Source organism: Hemicordylus capensis, chromosome 1, assembly GCF_027244095.1.
Source record: "Hemicordylus capensis ecotype Gifberg chromosome 1, rHemCap1.1.pri, whole genome shotgun sequence".
NCBI classification, from domain to species: domain Eukaryota; kingdom Metazoa; phylum Chordata; class Lepidosauria; order Squamata; family Cordylidae; genus Hemicordylus; species Hemicordylus capensis.
The window spans coordinates 398,819,056-398,844,702 of NC_069657.1; the positions used below are offsets into that span (position 1 = coordinate 398,819,056).

Consider the following 25,647-nt stretch of genomic DNA (forward strand, 5'->3'; position numbering starts at 1 on the left):
CTTTGTTACACAGAACCTTTCAGTGTTCTAATTTTTTCCATCTGTGTGCGGAATGAGTTTTGTTCTGGGCAGGAGTATCAAGGCAGTGTGTGCACACATGCATTCAGAATGGGGCCTTCCTGATTCAGCTTGAGTGTGATCTGAACTAACTGAGTGGACATAAACCTGTGAGCACAAGCATGTGTACACGCCTTAGAGGGAACACTTGGAACCTTTTTATTCCCTCCTTGGACACAAGTGGTTTCCTGGGCTGTTTTTGGAATGGGTCTGCCTGACACGGGCATTCCTCCCCAAGACTATCTGCTTTGGCTGGCACCTTCCTAGCAACAGTTAGGCTCCTGCATTCAGTTAGTTCCTCCCAGTGTTTATTAATAGTTCTCCCTGCCCAACCAGCGAAGGAACACATGAGCTCTCAAAAGTAGGAGTCCTGCCCGCCCTCCCTCTAGGCCACAACCTCAAAATGCATCTCACTCCCTCTGCCAGCTCCACAGCTGTTAACCTAGGAACATAAAAGGTAGTCCAGCAGAACTGGTGCCCTCAACAGTTATGCTGCGGTTCTGTCCCTCCCCAATAAAACACTGCTTTTTTGGCATTTGACAGTTGCACAAGAATGTGCCAAACCCAATCTTGTTTTGAGTGAGACAGGATGCTTCATTTCTCGTTACATCCTTCAAGAGTTCTGGCAAAATAATGTCAAAGAGCTTTTATCTGGAAAAATATTTTTATTTGAAGCCACAGTATGCACAAGGCTGGTTAATCCCAAAAGGAGACCTAAAGTGCTCTTAAAATCACACCAAGACAGTTGGGTTAGGGCTTTTTGGCATAGCCTAAGTTAAATACTGATTAACACTAACTGGCTCATTTGTCAGGTTTGTAAACCTCAGGAGTTCCTTGTTATACAGACCTAGATTTCAACTGCCATTTTAGAGAGGCAAGTAAAAAGTGAATCCCAACAACAGGTGATGCATTACTATTACTGAGGTCTAGGATTTAGGTTAGATAGACGCCTTTCTTTTTAACTATACCAAGATAGAAAACTTGTATACAGATGTAAACTATATATACTTCCACAGCCACTGCTTATCACTAGACCCGGATTGAGTGCTCTTTACTAGCATTCCTATCATAAACACACAGAGATTGCAGCATTTTCTCTTCATCTCTAAGTGGAGATTACCATTTCCTCTACAGCATTTTCCTTGTATCATTTATACTTGGGTCATGGGCTCCTGAGAGCAGCTGTTCTAGCATAGTGTATTAAGTCATCAACTGGTCTGAGCAGCAATTAGACTAAGGCTGCAATCCTACAGACTTTTTCTTAGGAGTAACTCCAAATTGAACTATGGGACTTATTTCTGAGTAAACATGCACAAGACTGGGCTGTAAACCTTTTACCCACTTATGGCAAACTGAAAGTGTTCTGAAATTCATGTGCTTGCCACATATACAGAGCTCAAACAAGTTTCTGCTCAGGTTAAATGGAGCTTTGAATATCACCTGAGGGAGGAGAAACAAGATTTCAGCAGCTTTTTATTCTAGCTTTGCATCTTCATCCAGTTAAAGATCTAAATAGCTATTCTTGTCTCTCTTTTTTGTCAGCATGTTTACATAATGCAAACGCAGCAATCGTCCTATACCAAACTAACTTTTATTTAGATTAGGAATGAAAGTCTGGCTATTCAACACTAAGGAGATTGCAATCAATGTTTCTCTACTACAGGATTAACTATATAATTGCACTTCCAGGACATATTTGTTTTCTCCTATTATTTTAGGACATCTTCAGGGTAACAACTCAAGCAGAAAACCAGATAGGGAAAGGGGGCATCTGTTGTATTGTACTACATGGGCTTTTGTAAGTACAGTATATAAACTTTATTCTTAAACCAAGTATGAATCTAAGACACACTTTTGCATATTTTCAGTCTCTTGATGAAAGATCACTGTGCAGCATTTCAAATCTAAATTAGAGTCACCATATGATTAGGATTCAGGATTTCAATCCAGTAGCCATCCGGATCCTGGATAAAAGCTAGTCCTTTCATTTTACCTATGAAAGAAGTATATTGTTATAACTACCACAAAGACCAACAATTCAGTTTTCAGTTCAATCCTCTACAGCTTCCACAATCTTCTCCTGCCAAGATGGCAGGCAATTTCAGACGTTAATTTTGCCTTTCAATTGCTATTCCATTGAAGGCCCAAGACAGCTACTGGTTCTAAACAATCCAGACCTAAGCTGCAAATGTAAATGATGCATTTGTCCAGTTCATCATGTTATTTCTTTAAAAGAAGAGAAATGATTGCAGCTGTGGTTCCTCTACATGACCTAGTACCCCCAAACCCAAGAGATCAACAACTGGGAGTCATGGGACTTAGAGCCACAATGAGTAATTATTCTTATAAATGTGTGTTCAACATAATAAACAGCATGGGAGGTGGGGTGGGGGGGAGCTTTATGAATGTGTCTCAAGCCTTTTGAGCTCAGGTCATCCTCACTTTATTCAACTTTCTGAGACCCCTAACCCAGCACCAATCATGCATTCCACAGCAGAACATGCAGGCATCCTCATAAACTGTCATGTGCATACAGCTTCCTACTGTATGCAAGAGTGTATATGTTGGGGCACAAATCCAGTTCTACTACTGGAAGAGGAACAAAACATGACATCTCCAGCCACTTTCTCAAATCATGAATAAAGCAGCAGCTTTTCTCAATCAGGTTGAGGTGATGGGGCAACTAGGGGAACAGTCAATCCCACAAATCCAATATGGATCAATGAAGATTCTTTAACAGGTTCTTCACCTGCATCAGGATCATTTCTTTCCCTCAAGTTTTGCACCCCTCTCCAGGCATTACATACCTCCAAAAAGGTCCACCTCACATTTTGAGGGCCACTCATTTATGGACAGGACTTACCGTCATCTGGTTTTTTGACAAATTTCACTCCTAGCTCCTCAAATCTTTTACAAGCTGCATTTACGTCAGGGACAGCAATTCCAATGTGACCTGAACAGCAGAAAAGCAATCATAGAGCACACATATGAACAAGATCTTCATTCATAAGGCAGTGGCTGATATCCTGACCAAGTTTCTAAGTAGTCTAAAAGACTTTACATTTCAATAGGACTTCCTCTAGTAAATATAGTCAAGATTTCAGCCACTGTTGTCTGTTATATTGAAAATATTTTCAGTACTGAAAACATATCACAGTACAAATAGAAAAAAACATCCTATCCAGGAAATTTTCAACTACATTTTGTAAAGAATAAGGTACGGGTTTATTTAGCTTGTTCATAGAAATAATCCTATGTTCCTGAAACTAAATGTGTTACAATTTCTTAAGCAGGGGTACTCAGTTTTCAGCTGGCCCTGATAGTCAAGCCAAAAATTATGGCTGCTGAGATTCTGCTCTTCCTCTTTTCCCTGACCTCACACTTATCCCAGTGCAAGCCTGCACAAAGTTAGGGATAACACCCTGCTCCCCTCCACAATTTAGGCAATGTAGGAACTTGCCTTATATTGAGTCAGATCATTGGTCCATCTAGCTCAGTATTGTCTATGCTGACCAAAAGGGCTCTCCAGGGTTTCAGATGGGCCTTTCGCAACCCCAGCTGGAGATGCCAGAGTCTGAACCTAGGACCTTCTGCACAGAAGGTAGGTGCTCTTCCATTGAGCTATGGGCCATCCCCAGCAGGAAAACTTTAAGTTGGGAAGTCCAAAAGAGACTGTCAGGTTGGTTCTTTGCCACCCAGGCATCTTGGCAAGCAGTGGCTAAGAATGCTGCGATTGCTGTCACTCTCCCTAAGCAGAGCTGGTGAGGGTGGTGGAGGTCTACTTGTTAGGCAATACACCAGCCATACAACCCGTTCTTTATTCCAACTTTGGAGAAGTTGTGGATCACAACACAGCTATGGGGTAATCCCCACTTCTACTGCAGCTTCAAGGTTGGTTGGAAGGCTGAGGTTTGCTCAAATGACCCACTTGATGCCTGTGGCAAGTGAAAGAAGGAAGAGTCAGGTGGCAGCCTGAATCTGGTCCCCGAACCAGCTTTTCTGGCTTTGCTAGACATATCAACTTCCATTCAAAACTTGGTAGAAAGTTTGTTCACTGTTCCACTCATAAGAAAACTTTTAATACGTTATAAGTGACAGACCACTTATAACAACACTGTAAAGATACTGCTGTTTAGAAGTTTTGTAGGTACCGAAATGCATGCACACCATAGTTGTAAAGCTGTTGCTGACAGATGGCACCAGGTTTGTTAGTACTTCACTTCTTACAGAAGGGGTCAAGTTGTCTGACACTGAGGCGGGTCTCATGATCAGTGAGACCCACTTTTGCTGGTTTTGTGGGGAAAGCCCGCTCTCCCCGCAGACAATTCGGGTGGGAGCTGGAGCCGATCGCCCCCTGGAAGCGCCAGCATGCCCTGCGCAAGCTGGCAAGTCCCCCGGAGCCTGGAGGTAGCTTTTCACCTCCCCTCTGGGGGTCTCCTCATGAGTAGCCATGGCGCGGAGCCACGCCATGGCTACTCAGGATAAAAAACGGGTTTGCGGAGCGCTTGCTCCGCAAACCCAGTTTTAGGGGAGGGGTATTTAGGTGGGTTAACTGCCTGGGAGCCACTGGGTTTGCTTGCGAGCCTGGTGGCTCCCACAATCAGCCAAAATCAGGCTAGGCTACCCTAGCCCAATTTTGGCTGATCGTGGGAATAGCCCCAATATATTTCCTGTCTCCAGACTAATGTTTGGAGAATGTAGTGCCCCTGAGACTACAGAAGTTGGCCAGCCTTGTTTTAAAGAATCAGCCAATTGTGCAGAATACAGACACCTATGGTACATCACAGTTTAGTCAGAAATGAAGACAAGACAAATAAAGCAACAAGCAAAAAGCATATTCAGGAAAATGGAAATACTGCTATTTTCCCCAGTTAAAAGCTATATCTTATCCAGTAGTTTATAGGTTATTGTCAATGAGAAGGAACTGAACCTCCCATCTGACTTGCATCTTTCAAGAGTTAATGTCATTGTTTTTGTTCCTGGAGAGAGATACCTTCAAATGCAGTAGTAATTAGAATAATGACCTTGGATACAGATGCAGATGTTCCCAACCTGAGGTTCCTAGATGTTGTTGGACTAAAACTCCCATAATCTCAAGACACATCTGGGACTTCAGGTTGGGAACCCCTGATCTAAATCACAGTATACAACATGGCCTTCTCAGTATCTAGAATTTGCTCTCAAGATCTTACACCTAATCTCCAGGATGCTATACTGACAAAGGGATTGCTGGGTTCCTTTAACTCTCTGGAGCAGTTTAGAATAAGGAGTTATATTGTCTTTGTACAGGTTATAAGGTCTGTCCAATTCAGTGTTTAACTTACATAAGAAGAGCCCTGCTGGATCTAGTCTAGAATCCTGTTTCACAGAGTGGCCCACCAGATGCCTCTGGGAAGCCCACAGGTAAGAGCTGAAGGCATGCCCTCTCTCCTGCTGTTGCTCCCCTGCAACTGATATTTAGAGGCATCTTGCCTCTGAGGCTGGAGACGGTCTCCCTCTCTCCCTCTCTCTCTCTGTCATGACAAGACTGAAGCTGGCTTACATCAATACATTTGGCATCCAATAAAGAGTTAAGGTAAGGTTTTGTTAGAGATTCAGTAGCAATTCTGGAAAGGAAGAGTGATTGTCATGCACTGTGCGTCTCTTTATAGCATACCAAATCCTCGGGGATCTGAATTGCCATTGTGGTAAGCCTGGTTCTCATCATTTTCAGTACCCCAGTTGCTGAAAAGAGAAAAAATGGGGGGTGGGGGAATGAACAAAATGGAAGAGACTCATGCTGATAAACCAGTTCTAAGATATATAGGAGTAAGTTTAACATTTCATAAAGCATTCCTTCTGTGAAGATTGCCATCAGAGCAGAAGAGGAGCAGAACAGGAAAAAATGCATTTCACATACAGTAGAAATGGACACAGATGGACAAATACAGGATTTGCACAGATGAAATGGCCAGGCTTTCTAAGATACCGGAACCCAGCTTTCCAAGCTATTAGAATCTATATTGTACAAATATACTCACATCTTGTATATCATTAATTCTACTGCAAGCACTATGGACATTTAAAAAATGCTTTGTAAACAATATCATTTTAGATCCTGTTTATAGTAGATCCTGAAATAGTATGTTTTTCTCTCAGGAAAACTAGATCCAAGATAGAAGACTACAGTATATGGATCAAGAAATAGTTGCATCACCAAAAGGCTAGCATGATATTTGCAAATGTGGGAAGATTACTAGCCAACTGTTACCACTATCATTCATTTCCTCCAGGAGGCAGACTGGGTTCCCTGGTACTCCCCCATCAAAAATGCAAGCCAAGACCAAAGAAATTACATTAAATAACTGATGTAATTAAATAACTGATGTAATAATTGAGCCAGAGTGGTGTAGTGGCTAGAGTGCTGGACTAGGACTGGGGAGACCCAAGTTCAAATCCCCATTCAGCCATGATACTAGCTGGGTGACTCTGGGCCAGTCACTTCTCTCTCAGCCTAACCTACTTCACTGGGTTGTTGTGAAGAGAAACTTAAGTATGTAGTACATCGCTCGGGGCTCCTTGGAGGAAGAGAGGGATATAAAATGTAATAAGCATAATAATAAATACCACCAACTGGATGACCAGCAAAATTTATAAACGGAAAAGCTTTTATATGATCGACTAGGTTTGTATGTCCTCACCTTGTGCAAGAGCAAGACATGCACTTGTTTCATATGTTCTGCAGGTCCAGCACCCAGGGAAACAGACAGATCTAAAAATGCTGGCCCTTCCTTCACCCTACATATGTTTGATGTGTAAGGTCTAAAAGAATCGCCATGCAAAATGGTGCACACCTAGGATTCTATCGGTGTATTTTAATGGGTGGGGGGCAGGGATCAGGTTAGCCCCACGACATCCCACAATAAAGAAGCACTATTTATACACTGACAAAATAAAGTTCTGTATAAAGTGCACCAAAACAAGTAACCACAGATGCAATTTCAAAGAGGTACAAGATTGTCCCAGCACTGGAGTAAGGTGGGTGGGTGCAGACGAAGTCCAGTCTATTTTAATCACTGCTCAGGTTTTGGCAATGATGCTTCCTCCCAGCCCTCTCATGTTTACACTACAATGGAAACCACTAGGATTTTATTTTTTAAGATGATGTTAGCTGACAGTGCTATTTTAGATCTATTTTTAGCATCTATCAAAGTCTCTACAGTTTCAGTCAAAACATTCTGGATATTTTTTATTTTCACACTAATAACATATGGTGACATACTGACAAGTTCTGAAAGGCACTTTATTATGATTTGAAACATATGCCAAAATAAGCATTTTATTTTAGCGTTGGGTGACAAGCATATGTTTCTAAAGCACAGTTCATGTAATGAATATTAGTTTTAGCTGTCAAGGAATTCAGTACTCCCTTCAAACTGTTTGTTTCCTTTGAAGTCTAATTTCTCCCAGAAAATGATTTCCATTCCTTGGGTTCTACTTGTATATTTTGGGTGCTAATCTGATACTGTTCATTCCAGTCTGAAATCCTAATTGATGCTACACTCCAAATACCAGAAGTCTTCTGCTAATAGGTTATTTCCACTGGGGGAAAAGCCCACATTTATTGCCACATGCTAGGTCACAGCTCCATTTAAAGAGCAATAAGCAAAAAGGCCCCAAAGTCACCTTCTCTGTCCTGAAAGCAAATATCATATATCCAGGATGTCTGGATGAATAATTGTTACTTGGTGTACCAGGAAAGAATTCTGCTCACAAAATACTTGGAAAATAGCTTAATGCTGCCTAAACTATAGGTAATCGATGACAGAAAACATATTTTAAAAATACATGGCCAACAATACTTAACTACAGACAAACCTCGCTATTCGCGGACCCATTATCTGCAGCTCCGTGTATCCACAGTCAGGCAATTGACACTCAGCCTCAGCATATGTGGAAATAAACGAGTCAGTGACCTCGGAGTTTATTTCCAGCCATTTTTTTCTCAAACTGAGCCATTTTGGGCTCATGTCTTTAAAAAACAAAAAACCCCACATTTTTTCCACGATCTTTAGCAGGAAAATGACATATTTGCAGCTTGGGGAGAGGGACATTCATTGATAGCTGGAGACCTGTAGAACATGGTAGGGTACTTTATTTCTTCCCCCCACCACAGTTGCAACAGTTTTTCACTCTTTTCTCCAGCCTTCAGGAAACTAGCCCCACCTCACCCCCATTGCCACAATGCTCCATTATCCACAGGTGTAGCAGACAATAGAAACGCCACACACACAGATAATGGGGTTCACCTGTATTATTTAATCTCTATTAAAATATGCAACAAGAACACCTTTAGATAACACAATTTAGCACTCACTGTGTCAACTCTAGTGTGGCCTTTCTAGAAAAAGTCCATGCTGCTTTCTCTTTTGCATCTTTTGGAATATCATTTTTATCTTCATAAGCCAAGAAGTAGAGGGAGAACTTCATAGTAGGGAAATCACACTTTTGGAGTAGTCTAGAAGACAAGAGTTTGATAAGAATTCATGTGGGAAGAAAGCAAAAAGGTACTATCCCATACATTTAAAGATTTATAACCAAGTTCTTAAATATATATATATATATATATATATATATATATACATATATATATATATATATATATATATATATATATATATATAGACTCTGGACAATCACTGAAAGCATGCCAGAAGTGTTGTCTGGCAAGTCCTACCAATTTATTCTCAGTGGCAACATAGTGCAATATCTCACTGGTATGGAACAGATAGGAGGCAGAAAGTATCTTTGCTACCTTTTTATTATTATTTACTTAAAATGCACACAGCTGTCACAAGATTGTTTTTTCAAGCTCCACTGAACATGGCAAAAGTACTTCAGAGTAAACGTGCTGAGGACTGTGCAATTTGACCACTACGCTACCAGCAGTTTTCCTGCCAACCCCTTTAAAACAAAACTCTTGTTAACTGAATCTTTGGCTTTCACTTAATGGTACAATTCATTAACTAGAAGAAAAGAAAAACAAAAACAAGAGTTGACAGTGTTTGCCATGCTAACCCTTATCAGACATTTACATGTCTATACATATGTATACATACAAATGTCTATCTGTCTGTATGTATCATATTTATACACATCTCTAGATAATACAAATACCTCAAATTACAATATAAAAAACAAACAATTAAAACACTTTCACAGAATAAAAAACAAATGAAAATTAAATTTTATGTATGTGGATTTTAAAAGTAAACTAGGGTAAAAGTGCCTCAAATGCATAGTACAGATGGGAAGCCTATTACTGCACATGCCTTGAACACAATGTGTGAACAACTGTGTGTGTGTAAAGATCTGTATGTGTGAACATAACTGGTGAATAGGGCTACAGTTGCTTCTTTCAAAATGAAATCACAACCACACCCTATTGGCCAAGGCTATTCAAAATACCCAATGACAGTGGTTACCTGGCTAGACATACCCTTTCCATTTCAGGTAATTTAGCTTCCCAGTGTTACATCAGGATAATTACATCATATGAGTCAGTGCCTGAACACTGGGATAACAACCTCAAGTCAAAAGGTTCTGAGACAGACATCATTCAGCACAAAATTAAAATCTAAAATTTAAATTTAACAACACAGGTGGCAAAAACCAAATCGTTTCCCATGATTAAGGGAGAAGTTTTCAGTCCCCACAAATAGGAACCTGGAGTCTGGCGATCTCTCACCCAACCTTTGCCACCACTTGTAGGAAATGGGGCATGGGGGTAGAACACAGATCAGTGGGGCAGGAGGTTTCCATTGCAGGAATACCATTTCATGGGCTGCATCACTGAGCTCTAATCCCGGGCTATCACCAATTGGCAGTGGAAATAGATGCACAAGGGCATCCTTATTCCCCCAAGAATTGCTTGGGTTGCTTCACAATTATAGGAGAAGGAAAACCTTTGGACCTTGCTTTTAAGTTTCAACTCTCTTTACAAACAGGATTTGATAAATCTTTTAAACCATGGAGGAAGTGGGTCGTGAATCATCCAATCTCCAATCTCACATCTTCACAGGTCTGGCAGTCTTGCTTTTTAGAAGAATAGACCTTCGACTAATGAAGAAGGCTGGCCAAAAACAATGTATACTTACGTCATTCCAAGCACTCTAGTATAAAACTCCAGTGACCTTTTAGGATCTTTTATTCTTAGCATTGTTTGCTGCAACAGGAAATCCTACGAAAAGATGCAATTTGTTAACATCTTTCATGATCTGCAATAATGTAGCACTGGAATATAGTTTTCCTACTGAATTTAGATGGACACCAAAAAATGGCCAAGGCTAAAATGATATGATCACAAACAGCAAAAACAGAAACATACGGTGACTATACTGAAACATTTCCAAGGCTACAGGCTATAACTGACAACTGTCTTTTTGAAAACAGTTCCAGATTAACATATCATGTTTTCTTTTAAGTATGATGTTTCAAAGTTCTATTTCTACATTTTTAAAAAGGCAGGATTCTTCTAAACCCTTTATTTAGCCATATAAGGCTCACAGCAAACTGCCTTTAGGTAAACAGTATATGTGATATACCAATATGCAATAGACCCAAATGAATATTGTGAGCAGGCACATACAGCTACTGTGTAAACCAGTTTATCTTAAAGCAGGGGTTCTCAAATCTGAGTCCCCAGATGCTGTTAACCCATCATTCCCAGCCACACTGACCAAGGCTGGGGGATGATGTGAGTTGTAGTCCAACAATATCTGGGGATCCAAGTTTGTGAACCCCTATCTTAAAGGATTATTGCTGAGGTACTGTTTACACTTAATATTGTTCCTTTGCAATAATGATTTTTTTTAAATAGGAAAGGCAAGGGAATGTCTTGTTTTAGACCAGGGTAATGTGAGCTGCCTCACAGTGGGGCAGACTGTAAATGAATGCATGTGCAGAGTAATATTTAATAAGAGATGGTTGTAACACACCCTGCATGGCTCTAGCACTTAAAATAGAAAGAACTTATCTAAGTCACCTCTATTATTTTCAGCTAAACGTGATTGTACAATTCTTGTGTTGCAGAACAAGAACGTCCATTAGAAGCCATTAACTTCCACCAGAAAGAAATGGAAGAAACATGAAAGAACATGGAGAAAGGAATTGAGGAGATATGATTTCTGACAAGGAATAAAAGTGGATATGGAACAATGTTGCACAACTATGGGTTGGTTCCAGAGAAGAGTGATCACAGTTTTACTTGCATAGTGGGACTTTGTCATCCACTCCTTCCATCTGTAGTCCCCTGGGCCACCAAAAATCCACTTTTGAGAGTCAGATAACCTTCTAGAATCATGTGGAATGAGGATGTAAGGGGCTATAGCAGGAGGAGGGAAATTCAGCAGACACCTGTGGAACCTATCCATATGATCTGTACCAATCAGAGGGGAAATTCTGGAGTAAAATTGCAACAATATTTTACACCTCATCAGTTACAGGTATGTGTGTGTGTACACAGAGAGAGAGATATTCCATGCAGGATAACTGTTAGGAATGTCAAGCTTCCATTCTAGCTTGTTTCACATTTTCTAGCCCTGTCCATAAATTCAGAACAGATATTAGAAATAATCAGGAAATAGCGAAAGGATATATGTTCTACACACACTACCAAAAATGTGTTATTAGGTACTTGAAATAGAACACTGATGAAAAGGCACCTGAAGTAATACAGAATCTCTCAACTGTGGCAAAAAAGGTGTTCTGTTCAAACTAGGAAAACTACTACAGATCCATTTAGCTCAGAGTGGTTCACACAGACTAACAAAACTAACATAAGTTGTGAGAGAGCACAAGATAGTATACAAGGAAATATAATTGAAAAACTGCTTGATTTTGTTTGTATATTTGGAATGACAATACTGAAATTGTTTACCTGAAATAAATGCCACAGATATCAATGGGACTAAGTAAACATGTTTAGGATTGGGTTACAACAAGCGTTTTGCATTCATGGATTTGGCACTCCAGATCCTTCACACAGAAGCTTGCAATGGCAAGGAAAGGCGGTTTTGCTCAACCTCAAACAAATGGGCGATTGAAGGAAACGAACATGGAGCAACCCTTTAAGTGACTCCGAGTCCGGTTCATACTCTATCCGGTTCATACTCTTAAGAAAAACAAACTGCGTGCGGCAGCCTGAGGTGGTCGCATATTTCTGCCTAAATCGGGGCAGTCTCTGCTGCAGTCAACTAAAGCATTCTGGAAAGAGATTCGAACGCCCCGTAGAAGGCGTAGCGCGGAAATTCCTCAATGGAAACACCAAAGGAGAGGCAACCGTGTAGGTTGCGACTCAGCTTGTCCCATACATAGGCCAAGCTCCATATATTCATACTCTTACAAGACACTCTTTTGCACATGCTTTTTACCGACGAGGAGTTGCTTTCTGTACAGCGGGGCAGTCCCTTTTCTCTCTCTCTCCTCTCCATTGCCTAGCAGTTCTGCACGCGCACCCAGCCTTCTTGTCCCTTTACCTTCGTGCTGGAATCGGGGTCTGAACAAACGCTGAAGGCTGCCTCATCGGTGAGGCCGCAGGGCTCGGGTTGCTCGGACATGCTGGAACGACGGAGTTACACGATTCGCTCCAACTAATCTCTTGTACCAGCCGTAGAGTCTTATCGCAGCGACAGAGAAGGCCGAGGCTACCCAAGCAAGGAACGCTCCGCAGCGAATAGAATTAGAGATAGGGATTGCAAAGGAGAACCATCCCTTTTACGTGCTGTCTCCACCTATCGCGACGCCTCTCGACAAGAGCTGAAAGTGTATTCCTACAATTCCCAGCGTACAGTGCTTCGCAGAGGTTGCATCGCGTGAGTTCTTCCTTTTAAAGAAAAAGGCAATCGTCGGCAGCAAATCTGACTGAATTTCGAATCGATGTAATTACGCCTGCTAGATGGGCAAAGAAGCATCTTTTGAAGGGGTGGCTCTCATATTTAACAAGGGAAGAGAGCAACTGCCTCTCTTCAGCCCAGCACAATGTCTCTCCGGTGGCTGCTGCTGCTGGCATCTCCCTGGTCTTTCTTTATAGAATGTGAGCCCTTTGGGGACAACCATTTTTCTTTTTCACACAGTGGGTAATCAATCGATGGCAGGGCTGCTCAACTTCAGTCCTCCTGCAGATGCTGGTTTACAACTCCCATAATCCCTAGCTATTGGCCATTGTGGCTGGGGATCATGGGAGTTATAGTCCAAAACCAGCAGGCGGGTGCTAAGATGAACAGGACTGATCTATGGAATTCTCTGCCACAGGATTTGGTGATGGCCACTAGCTTGGATGGCTTTAAAAGAGCCAGAGTGGTGTAGTGGTTAGAGTGCTGGACTAGGACCGGGGAGACCGGAGTTCGAATCCCCATTCAGCCATGATACTTGCTAGGTGACTCTGGGCCAGTCACTATGCTCTCAACCTGACCTACTTCACAGGGTTGTTGTGAAGAGAAGCTTAAGTATGTAGTATACCACCCTGGGCTCCTTGGAGGAAGAGCGGGATATGAAATGTAAAAAATAAAAAATGTGAATATAAAATAAAAGGGGCTTAGACAAATTCGCGGAGGGCAGATCTATCAATGGCTACTAGTCTGTTGGCTACACTACAAGCCACCTCCAGCCTCAGGCAAAATGCAGGGGAGCAACAGCAAGTTATTCATTCATTCATTCATTCATTTATTTGATTTCTATACCGCCCTTCCAAAAATGGCTCAGGGTGGTTTACACAGAGAAGTAATAAATAAGATGAATCCCTGCCCCCGAAGGGCTCACAGTCTAAAAAGCAACATCAGATAGACACCAGCAGCAGTCACTGGAAGTACTGTGCTGGGGGTGGATAGGGCCAGTTATTCTTCCGCTGCTAAATAAAGAGAATCACCACGTTAAAAGGTGCTTCTTTGCCAAGTTAGCAGGGGTTAAATCAATAATAAATAAATATTGGCCACCTCCAGCCTCAGAGGCAAGCTGCCTCTAAATACTAGTTGCATAGGCATGCCCTCATTTCTTGCCTGTGGGCTTATCAGAGGCATCTGGTGGGTTACTGTGGGAAATAGGGATGTGCCCAAACTGTTTGGGAGCAGTGCTGCAGCTGTACGTGGCCTTTTGAACAGCAAGCACTGCACCCGGAAAAGCGGTGGGGTAGCAGAGGAGTAAGTAAGGTCCTGCTTACCTGCTTTTTAAAAGACCCGATCCCCACCCCCACCATATGGCTGCCTGAGCCGTTCGTGCACATCCCTAGTGGGAAACAGGATGCTGAACTAGATAGACCTTGTGCCTGGTCCAGCAGGGCTTTTTCTTATGTTGTATGTGTCTGCTGGCCATATGCTGGACATACATCCATGTGTCGTTTGCTCTTCTGCCCTGATCCTACACACATACCAGATTTATGCGCAAAAGTCCTCTCCACGTCATCAGTGCTTGAATTACTGGGGGAGACAGGACCTGGCCTGTTAGCTGCTGTTTTTAGGAGGCTACAAAAGACTTGATGGACAATAGTGGGAGTGGGAGAAACAAGCCTCATTGAGTCCTTTTTATTCTTTGAAGCCTATGCATAAGAACAGCCCTGCTGGATCAGGCCCAAGGCCCATCTAGTCCAGCATCCTGTTTCGCACAGTGGCCCACCAGATGCCGCTGGAAGCCACAGACAGGAGTTGAGGGCATGCCCTCTCTCCTGCCACTAGTCCCCCGCAACTGGTACTCAGAGGCACCCCGCCCCCGAGGCTGGAGGTGGCCCACAGCCCTCCGACTAGTAGCCATTGATAGACCTCTCCTCCATGAAGTCATCCAAACCCCTCTTAAAGCTATCCAGGTTGTTGGCTGTCACCACATCCTGTGGCAGAGAATTCCACAAGTGGATGAAAAAGTACTTCCGTTTGTTGGTCCTAGACCTCCTGGCAATCAATTTCATGGAGTGACCCCTGGTTCTAGTGTTGTGTGAGAGGGAAAAGAATTTCTCCCTCTCCACTTTCTCCACACCATGCATGATTTTATAGACCTCTAGCTTCTCCATTTGTACACTTTTCCTGTATGAAATGTGGTTGGCAAGGTCTTTGCAGAATCTGTGTGGATACGCCTTCAGTTGTGCCAAATGACAAGACCAGCTTCAAATTCACCAGGAATTGTGGAGGAAGCCCTAATTTAAAATAAAAAAGTGTTTATGGTTCTTGCAGTAGCACAGAAATGTACTAAATTGAAAACAGGGTGTGAGTTTAAAATTGGATGAAAATACAGCACTTCTGATTTTACATAAATGTCATGGTTGTGGGGTGGGGTAAGAGTTAAGATTTTCTAAATATGCATAAAATCCAGCCCTCGGGGTTTTGTCACATTTTAGTTCAGTGATGAAAGAAAAACCACAATGGAACTATGCAGACTGAAAATCAAGTGTGGTGCTTTCCCTGGAGTGACTGAGGTCAGCAAGGAGCAGATTTAGCACCCTACTCTTGAGGGGAGGTGTCTCAAGTGCACCTCTTTACTTTCTTTCATAAAAGTGAATGGTCACCATCTACTTCTATAGCAAAAAATGAAACACTGCGTTTGGACAGATTGCTTCAGTGGCTGCAAAATCTGCATTGCGCTCCTAACACTGGGTGGTCCAGCTGTCACCAGAAGATACAGTGTGTTCACATGAGTACCACTCCCCAGAGAGTCCAGCAATATTCAAACCCTCCCTCAATATACCTTAGCCACCATAATGACAGATATTTGCAAGTTCCTGAATAAATACAATTGCTTAGCAATGCAGGTGGTACAGAGCAGGAAGTTGCTGTTACATATGCGTAATCATTCTATCCCATTATTGGGTTAACATGTTCTGTGCCTAACAGTCAGTGCTGTTCTTGCACACCTTAGAATGCAACGTGTCCTTCCACATATAGTCCCAGTCAGGTTACTGGAAGCCTGCTTCAACTGCTTTGGTTCTACTTTTTATGGATTCTTACGCTCACTATCATTGAATTTCATTTTCTTCTGAGCAAGAGAAGGAAACGGTTCAGCAGTTAGTGGATGGAGTGAATCAACTGTGGTTCACCTAAGGACATAACTGTCTTTTTGAACAAGGTCAGTCAAGGGATTCTCTTGATGGAGAGGGGTAGTAATTGATGTTTTGTGCCCTGCTTTCAAACAGGAGAGCTAGAGACTGAAGCTAGCTCTCAGTCTAGTGGAGATAAACCTGCAGCCCCTCTATATTATCTATTGAGACCAAACCACATAATACATTAAATGTGCCTCAAAGGTCTGGTTCAAGCAATTGTTTGAATCTAGGTTTAATGTGGGTTACCAACATTAGCATGATTGTATGAACCCATGCCAAGGCAGGACTCATAGATTCATCTCAGGCTAGAAATCATCTTTGAATGGTTTCACACAATCATGCTAATGTCAGCAACACACCTTTAAACCTACCAGGCCAAAGTAGCATGATATTTGCTGCAAATAAAATAAATAAAGTAAGTAAATAGCAACTTTGGGGGCAAATAGCAGTCACTGCAGGGGTTGCAGGGGTGATCTTGGGTAGGAAAATGGGATAAGGGGGGAAAAGCTTAATGACTCCCTCCCTGCATGTTGTAGTCTTGTCCTAGATTTGCAGGTGGTGGTGGGGGGTGGGGGTGGTGGATTTTGTTTTGAAAAACAGCTGACTTGTCTTAAGCTTATTACTTTCAAATATATTTGAAGTTACTTATTTCCTGCCTTCCATTCCAGGAAGGATCATCCCATCTCCATGCACAAAGGGAAAGAGGCTTCTATTTTATTTATTTATTTTAAAATTGATTTCTCATAGCTATATAGCCAATAGGTTCATATTTAAAAACATAAAGAAATGTAAGAACAGCCCTGCTGGATCAGGCCCAAGGTCCATCTAGTCCAGCATCCTGTTTCACACAGTGGCCCAGCAGATGGCTCTGAGAAGCCCACAGGTAAGAGGTGAGGGTGTGCCCTCTCTCTTGTTGATGCTCCCCTGCAACTGGTATTTAGAGGCATCTTGCCTCTGAGAGTGGAGATGGTCTATAGCTCTCAGATTAGTAGCCATTGATAGACCTGTCCTCGATGAATTTGTCTAAGCCCCTTTTAAAGCCATCCAAGCTAGTGACCATCACCACATCCCGTGGCAGAGAATTCCATACATTAATTATGCACTTTATGAAAATACTTCCTTTTGGTGGTCTAAATTTCCTAGCCTTCAGTTTTATGAGATGACCAGCTTTGTAATTCTGCAGTCATTTGAAACCCCAAGTCCAGAATGAGATTAAGTGTTTGTAAATGATATCATGTGCAAAACTGAATTCTGATTCTAAATTAGAATTACAAAAGAATTACAAAAATACATTTGATGGCAAATAGATTTGTCACTTTACATTTTTTAATCAATTGATAATTGAGGATTTTATTTGGCAGTACAGCATGTAATATGGTTTGGTAAAGAGTGAAGTCCAAGAGCCAATTAACATCAAGAGGTCCCATGCAATGAAAAGAAGGCACCTGAAGGATCAAAAGCAGGGAACCACCTGGCCATTTTACTTGCACAGTGTGAGGTCGTTCACACAATCAAAAACTGCATTTTACCTAGGTTTGGGAGCTGTGTGTACCCCCAATTTTCAGTTGTGTGCAAGCAAGGTAAGAGGAAAATCCAAGTGATTGTGTGGAAGCAAGATAGGAGGAAAAGCTACCCAGGTTTTCCTCCTACTTTGCTTCTACACAATCACTTCTACCCAGGTTTTCCTCCTTCCTTGCTTCCACTCAACTGAAAACTGGGAGCACACACAGCTCCCAAACCTGGGTAGAACACAGTTTTTGATTGCGTCAATGAGGTGTGTGTGTGTGTGTCTGCCTTCCCTGAACTATTGGCTTTATTTAGTTACTGTTCTAAAAGTAAAGTGTCCCATCGGGTTGGTGTTGACTCCTGGCGACCACAGAACCCTGTGGTTGTTTTTGGTAGAATACAGGAGGGGTATACCATTGCCTCCTCCTGCACAGTATGAGATGATGCCTTTGAGCATCTTCCTATATCCGGTCTCCTGGATAATATCAGAGCTCTCCATGATCTGTTGGCCTTTGGTAAGGCATGTAAGACTGAAATATTCTGCCGGGTGTTCGGTCGCTGAGATAGCTGGTCGTAGAGTGATCTTGTAATCCATGGTTATTATGTCATGTGGAATGAGTATTGTATGGGGTTGTGGTTTATGAGGTTATGTAAGACATATTCTGGAATTGTGTTGTTGTGTATGTTGTTGCTTGTAAGCCATCCTGAGTCCTATGGGAGTAGGGCAACATATAAATCTAACTAACTAATTAACTAACTAAATAAATATCGCTGCTGCCCAATTTAGTACCAGCAGGGATTCAAACCAGCAACTTTCTGCTTGTTAGTCAAGCATTTCCCAGTTGCACCACTTAAGTTAACTACTCACATACAGTACATTTACAACCTATATGATGTACCACAGCACTACACTGTACAGACCCCTAGTACATGCAAGCTGCCGTAGTTCACTCACCTCTAAGTGGGGTACAGCAGAACAAGATTTTTCAGGTTCCGTATGCATACATTTCTGAAAATATTTGGTAATATTCCTGAGGTGGCGCAGTTTAGAGGCAGCTCTTGAGAAGACAAGGCTCAGACCAGGGGAGGTAGTAAACCTTTGTTTTCTTTGATTCTTTCCAAAAGAAACAAGCAAACAAACAAATATTTGATAAATAAACCAACAAGAAAACAAGGGGGGGGGACAAGTTTGTTAGGGCTAGTCTTTTCTAGGGTTTGATTTCTGGGTGCTAGAGATTTGTTTTTGACGTGTGAGTTTCAGTTGTGCATAGAGAGACTGGGTGGGGATTAGCTGCTGGTAAGTCACACAGTTTGTGGGAGGGGCCACATTCCTGAGGTGGCTCAGTTTTGAAGTAGCTCTTGAGAAGACAAGGCTCAGACCAGCGGCCTTTGCTACCCAGAGCTTTGTGAACAGGAGTTTGCTAAAAGATATCAAAGGAGATTTTGTGCGGAGTTTAGCAGGAAAGTGTGCATGGAGGCATACAGGGAGACACTCAGCATGGTAAAGACACCCTTTATCACAAGGGAGACACTAAGCATGGTAAAGACACCCTTTATCATAAGGGAGACACCCAACATGAGGAGAAGGTGAGTAGTACTCCACATGTGCAGTATTTTTGGAGGATAGAGCATGAAACCTTTAATTAGCTGATAACTGCGCTAAGACCTAATGTATTTTATTGTTTTATTATATTAACTAGTGAGTTTTCTATACTCTCTAGGATTTAAAATGGAGGAAGCACCAGAAAATAATCCAGAAACTCCAGGTACTGCTGCAGATGCTCCCCCTGAGCCTGCTGCACCCCAGGACTCTGCCCCTGAGCCTGCTGCAGAAGGAGAACCTGATGCTGCTCCCCAGGCTTCTGTAATAGAACAGCCACAACCAAACCTGGGTCCACCAGAGATTGAAGTTGTGCCACCAGATGCTGAACAGGGCCCTGTTGTCCCAAAGATTCAAGAGCCAGGCACCAGACCACAAGAGGAGGCTGAATCTGTTCTGCCACCTGAAGAAGCTGCAGAAGTCTATGATCGTAGTAAACTTAGACCATCTGGTCGTCTAGTTGCAGAACCCTCAGGCCGTAGAATGTCTAAATTTCGCCGTAGCGGAAGCGGTGTTCCATCCCTGCAGGAAACTCTGAAGGAAAAACAGGTTTGTAATCAATTTTTTAAAAGAGATAAGTCCTCAACTTCCACTGGAAGTCAGGTGGAGTTTGCCATGTCCTTTATAAAGCAACCATATGGTGTTATTCACACGTATATGATATTTTTCTATCCATGGGTACATAATGTTGGCATTCAAAATATATGTGGTGGTGAGGCTATCATCAGTCCAAATGGTCAGTAAGGATATATAGTAAATTTTCTCATACATAATATCCCTTATTCTTACTAATCTGGGAGCATAATGAGGTTGGCATGATGTTTGAATCCTTTGGTTTTACTGAATCACACAGTTTGTGATACAGATTATAGTTCTTGTGACCCAGTCCAAACCCAACAATTGCATTATCTGTTCACATCTAGCATTTTCCAAAATTTGATTAATATGCCAAGTTAAATTCTTGGGTGGGGGGGAATTGCTGATCACCCCTGGCAAGCTCCTGGCTAGGCTTCTACTAAACTAATTTATAATTCCGGTAGAATTAAAATGCTGCTGCCGCCACCCCTCTTATTGATAGAGCTTGAATCTCCCTGGGCTCAGGGTGGAATCCCAGGGGAAACTCTTTATTTTGCCATTGGATAAATACAAAAAATCTTCCATGTGGAGGCTTACACATAATGAGAAAACCAATAGCTGCTGAGCACCTGAGGACGCCTTTGCACCGGAGAAATCCCCCTTATGTCCCCCTTCCCCCCCCCCACATTAAAAACCAACTCTGAGAGGCTTGTAAAAAGAAAATAACAAAAAAACCAGTTTTATTTAATTACTACAGACTGCTTCCGTCTGAAGCTTCTAGCTTTCTTAGATACACTTAAAAATACTTAGCAAGTTACAAAAATAGGTTGTTTTAGACATGCTTAAATGTTTATAGGGTCTTTTGCAATACCCTAGGTAGGGTGGGCGTAAGCTAGTGTTCCTTATTTTAATTACATTGCAGGTAAACAATAATAGAATAGTATCAGGAATATGCAAAAGAACACACATACAAATAAATATAAGTTCCTAACGCACAGTCTGACTAAACAAACCGTTTCCTATGCTGAATTCCCTTTTCCTTGACCTCATGCAATTCCTGATGAGAATCAAGCTTCCTGCAATCCTTTCTTTCAAGGATCTACAGAGTTATTCCATGAGAGAAGCCTCCATGCTGGCTTCAACCATGAGGGAGCAAAACTCCATTGCCCCTCTCCAAGCCTTTCCGCATGCTCATCTCTCCAACAAAGACTGCCCTTCTTGTTCCCAGAATTCCAGCAACCGCTCTCTAGGTCCCACCTACCTGGTGTACTGATTGGCTGCCCTGGAGTTCACCAGCCTGTCATTCAAGACAAGGGTTCACTCCCTGTTAACTCTTAAGAGGGAGGGGAGGCTGATCACTACAAGATGTTTTAAAGTCTCCCAAGCTTCCTTAGCTTTCTTGTTTTCCCCCAAATGTACAAGAATTGGGTCACTCGCGTTTAAGCAGATGAGTGTGTACACTTTTCTATTTTTCACTTCCAATGCCATTTGTTCTACAGCTGCTTTGGGTCTGTGTTCTTCCAGGATGCTTTCCAGTCCCTGTGCCATGAGTAAGGATTCCATCCTGAATGATCACATTTCATAATTAAATCCATCTAGCCTTGAGATCACCGGCTGCCCCTGTGCTACTGTTTCCATGGTGAAAAATCTCCCTGCCTTTTCTTTGCAACTCCTCTCCAATTAAGCAGGCTTTACTTACTGTGCAATTTTTGTCTGCTTTCCCTGGACGTCATTTACCTTTTTTGGGTTCTCTGGGTGCCCTGGGTTCAATGAGTTCACTGGGCCCATAACCCAATTGGAGAGATTGGAGGGGAGATTTGCCTATCTACCACACCCACTGAGGAAGTTCAAAAGTAAGGAGAGCACTGCTAATTAATATTGTCTAAAGAATGGAGTTAAAGTTCTTAGTAAAGTAGTTTATTTAGGAAATACACAAGAGAAATAGAAAAGGGCAGCCTACTTACCTTGTTGCTTGCCACATCAGAAAGGGAAGAGAGGAAGGGGAAGTCTGGCTTTCAAGTGAGAGAGTGAAACCTGAGTCTAAGAAGGGGGAAGTAGAGTAGAGAAAGCATAATCAGAGAGGAGATTCCCTTGCTCACTATCTACCCCTAGTGCCTCTAGTGGTCAATATAGTTGATGGCATCAGGAGCTGCATCTCCAATAGAAATTGCAATTGAAGTCCCATTGCACTTCCCCAAACATCAAAACAACTTAAATGCATTAATTCTAGTAATGCATCAGCAGGCAAGCCCCAAGCGCAAGAGGAAGTCTTCATCAGAGACTTCCCTTCCAAAGAAACATAGAAAGCGCTGTCATAGTGGCGCATCGGAGACCACTCCATCCCCTATGGGACTGCAGTCCCGCAAGACGTGGCACCGGGTAATCTCTTTGTCACCGGCATTGATGCCCCGCCACTCGTCCTCGACTCCACACTCAGCCACGACATCAAAGGCCGATGGCAAGGTTCCACACTCCCGTAGTACGAACAGCAATTCCACAACATCGAAGAAGAAGATTGCAACGATGCACTCTATGGCGTCGGGATTGAAAGGGTCGCCGTTGAGAGTTGCAGCATCAAGGGAGTCAACATCACTACCTTCTGGAGCCAATGTCAGCCACCGGGAGCAACCCATAGGTGTTGAGGTTGAAGCTATGACGGTCAATATCGAGGACGGCCACAATTTCGAGGGAATGGAAACCCTGGATGTCGATGACGATGTCGAAGGCGACATCGAATATGCCACTGGCAGTGGTATCACAACCGCTAAATCCGTACAAGACCTAATACAAAGCCCTGAGCAAAGTCCTGAACCTTCGGATCCAGGTGCAGAGATGCTCCACCTTCTGTGCTCCGAGGACACAACTACCTCTATTTCAACTTGAAACCCGCAACAAGGGACAGCAAACGACTCTTTCACCAGTGTCCTACTCTGACTCGACAGATACTTCGGATGAAGAAAGTTATGCCTCGGACATGACTAAGAATGACTCTGAGCCCTCCCTGCTGGAACCCAGCCAGGACATGGCAGCCCAGACAGCTATCTCCCCAACTGACAAATTAAAAACATACCATCAACAAATAACTGAAATGGCAGAAATACTTGAACTAGACTTAAAGCAGAAGACACCAGATCTAGATAATCCAGTATACAACTTTATGAAAAAGGCTCCTGGCCTCTTTCTGGTATACCTCCCCATGCTACCAGTGCTTTCAAATGCAGCAAAGTCAGCCTGAGAGGTTATACAAACATCAACCCTGACCTCCAAAAAACTTGAAGCTCTGTACCATATTCAGGAGAAGCAAAACGAGTATTTGCATAAACATTCCGTGCCAAATTCCCTTGTGATAGATTGTGCATCGTGATCGAGATCTGGTCGCCATCATACCACTCCAGTAGACAAAGAGGGCTGCAAGATGTCCTGGGCAGGAGAACATATTCCACATCCTGCTTATCTATAAAGATAGCCAATTACATCGCGTGTATGGAAAAAATTACTCACTGCTTGTGGGAAAAACTTTTCGACAAGTGCACTACACTCACCCCAGCAGAGTTTCAGTGCAAGTTTGAGGACACTTTTGCGCGCACGACCACGGCTACTCGGCATTAATTAGCCAATGCCAAACATCTCATGGAGTCGGAGTCCAGAACTCTAACTTCTGCTGTTATTCTCCATAGGCATGCTTGGCTGCGATCTACATCATTACAACAAGATATGTGCGATCACATAGAAGCCTTGGCCTTTGATGGCAGGGATCTCTTTGCAGAATCCACAGATGAAATGATGGAACAGTGGAGGAAATCCAAAAATACTGTTAAGACCTTCATGGCCCAAAAGTTTCCACCTAACAGGTACCAGCTGTACCAGTGGTGACAGGGAGGTTTCTGCCATGGGGATTGTAGAGAATATAGGCATCCTTATGGACGCTATAACCACAAAACATATGCAGCTCGGAACAGACCAGATCAACACAACAAGAATAAGAATGCCCAACAGGGCAAACAACACCTGTGACTCAGATCAACGCCCACAACAGCCTCTCTGCCGCTCGTTACTGACCATTCCACCACTGACCATTCCATCACTTCAACAGCCTCACCACTGGCCACCACAAGGCTAACAACCCTTTGTGGTCAGCCAGCATTCCCATCAAGCTGGCAAGTCATGCCCAGACATGGCGCCATATAACTCCAGACCAGTGGGTCTTCTGCATAGTCCACTCTGGGTATGCAATAGAATTTAAGACTCTGCCAGGGTTCACGGGTATAAGGTATACCCCTGAAACAGACACTCTGAGAGACGAGATTGCAGTGCTGTTGGAAAAGCAGGCTATCGCTCCAGTTCCATGGGCTCTCAACCAGATGGGCTTCTGTTCCAGATACTTTGCTGCTTTTGCACTGGGTCCCTTGCATTTGAGTTTGACAAACACCAATTCAGTACAGCAGTTCTAAGGACTGGGCTTCAAAAATCTTCTTAAAAAGTACCATATCAGTTTTCCCCACAGAAAGAATTGTGCTTTCTTTGGGTTCCTATCTCAAAGCAGAAGGTAATGAGTCTATGCTTAGAAGTTATTCAATGTCTTCTACACTTTTATTGATATTATTTCATCACATGTTTCCTCCTGCTTCAGTTTCATAGATCTGAAAGAGTTTTATTGTTTTGTTTCATTTTTAAGGAAAGAAGGTCTGCCTCTGGACGCATTATTAGAAATAATAATTTGCAATATTCTAAATGGTCTGATGGGTATTGGAGAGTTTGAGAAAATCTAGGTTGTCTTTTGTGGTAGCCTCCACTAAGCCAAGCATCATTCCCACTGCTTCTGCTGTGTGTCTTTCTCTTCAGTCCCATACACAACTGACAATGGGTTTTTTTTTTGAGATTTGTAATGGACTTTGGAAAAATGAGCTATTTTAAAATGTTTTTAGGAAAGAGCTCATTTTCACCGAGCCCATTCTGGACAGAGGCAAGGAGAATTTGTCCATAATTAACCACAGCTAGTGTACGACTCTCTCCTTAAACTGTGACCTACATGATCTCCAGCATTAAGAGAGCGGAGCAAGAGCTCCAACCTTGCAGAGAGGCTGCTGTGGAGCTCAGTCAAAGGCTTGCCATGCAGGCTGCAGCTGACCACTCACAAAGGGGGGAGGGGGGAGTAATATTCCTGCTCTCCCCTTCCTCCAAAAATACTTTATGGCATCCAGAAATGTGTCGCTGATGGCCACACAACTCTCAGGGTCATCTTTCTGGGAGCCAAATAACACTGTTGGAGGGAGAGGAAAGCAGCAAAATTTGCTTGCCCCTCCTCATGCACTGGACTGTGTGAACAGCCTTTCTCTGAGTTCCTCAACAACCTTTCTGCAAGGGTGGAGCTTTTGCTCCACCCTCCCAATACTGCAGGACATGTGTGGGTTACTGATCTCTTTTACAATGGGTTATATCCTAATCTTATGCTCCACAAATGTTAAGGCTTTCTATTCACAAGGTTAGCATACAACCCAATGCCAATATCTTATTTTTTATTGTTTCAGAGAAAGAATCACTGAAGGCTTCTCAAATATATACAGTAAAGAAAGCATTAGTGTCGAGTTATGGAAATGATTTAAGTGGACAAAAGTAACTCTTTTTAATATACAATTTCTTTCTATTAGGCACGATATAGAGAAGCACGAGAAGGCCGAAAAATGAAAGTTAATTCTGCATACAAATATATATTTGAAATTCTGTCAGACAAACTTGGAATAGACATTACAGCTGTTGAAGAACTAATATTAGATGGCCCATCAGTGAGTCTACTTTATGATTACTGTTTTATAGTTTAATAAGATTTAAAAGCCTAGCTTATTGAGGTGCA

At 42.5% G+C, this 25,647-nt stretch overlaps 2 protein-coding genes across 5 annotated transcripts in view; one reads left to right on the forward strand and one right to left on the reverse strand.

Moving 5' to 3' along the window:
- Nucleotides 1–1,629: 1,629 nt before the first annotated feature.
- On the reverse strand, nt 1,630–15,895 carry GLO1 (glyoxalase I). 4 transcript variants are annotated; one of them, XM_053305203.1, is made up of 8 exons: nt 15,763–15,895; nt 12,573–12,919; nt 11,307–11,473; nt 10,194–10,276; nt 8,414–8,554; nt 5,714–5,781; nt 2,921–3,010; nt 1,630–2,050 (listed from the first exon to the last, which is right to left on the reverse strand). In XM_053305203.1, the coding sequence occupies exons 3-8, from the start codon at nt 11,466–11,468 to the stop codon at nt 1,962–1,964; spliced, it is 633 nt and encodes a 210-aa protein (XP_053161178.1). In that variant the 5' UTR covers nt 11,469–11,473; nt 12,573–12,919; nt 15,763–15,895; the 3' UTR covers nt 1,630–1,961. The 4 variants fall into 4 exon arrangements, with proteins under 4 accessions (XP_053161178.1, XP_053161189.1, XP_053161196.1 ...); XM_053305214.1 differs by lacking the exon at nt 11,307–11,473 and having other exon boundaries at nt 15,763–15,888; XM_053305221.1 differs by lacking the exons at nt 11,307–11,473; nt 12,573–12,919; nt 15,763–15,895 and adding an exon at nt 12,468–12,542.
- A 122-nt stretch (nt 15,896–16,017) lies between these two features.
- Nucleotides 16,018–25,647, forward strand: part of DNAH8 (dynein axonemal heavy chain 8) — a 390,116-nt gene continuing 380,486 nt past the window's right edge. Inside the window, exons 1-3 of the mRNA XM_053305243.1 lie at nt 16,018–16,140; nt 19,342–19,769; nt 25,445–25,579. Of these exons, the coding sequence (XP_053161218.1) occupies nt 19,350–19,769; nt 25,445–25,579 (555 nt within the window). The 5' untranslated portion in view covers nt 16,018–16,140; nt 19,342–19,349. The remainder of the gene's footprint in view (nt 16,141–19,341; nt 19,770–25,444; nt 25,580–25,647) is intronic.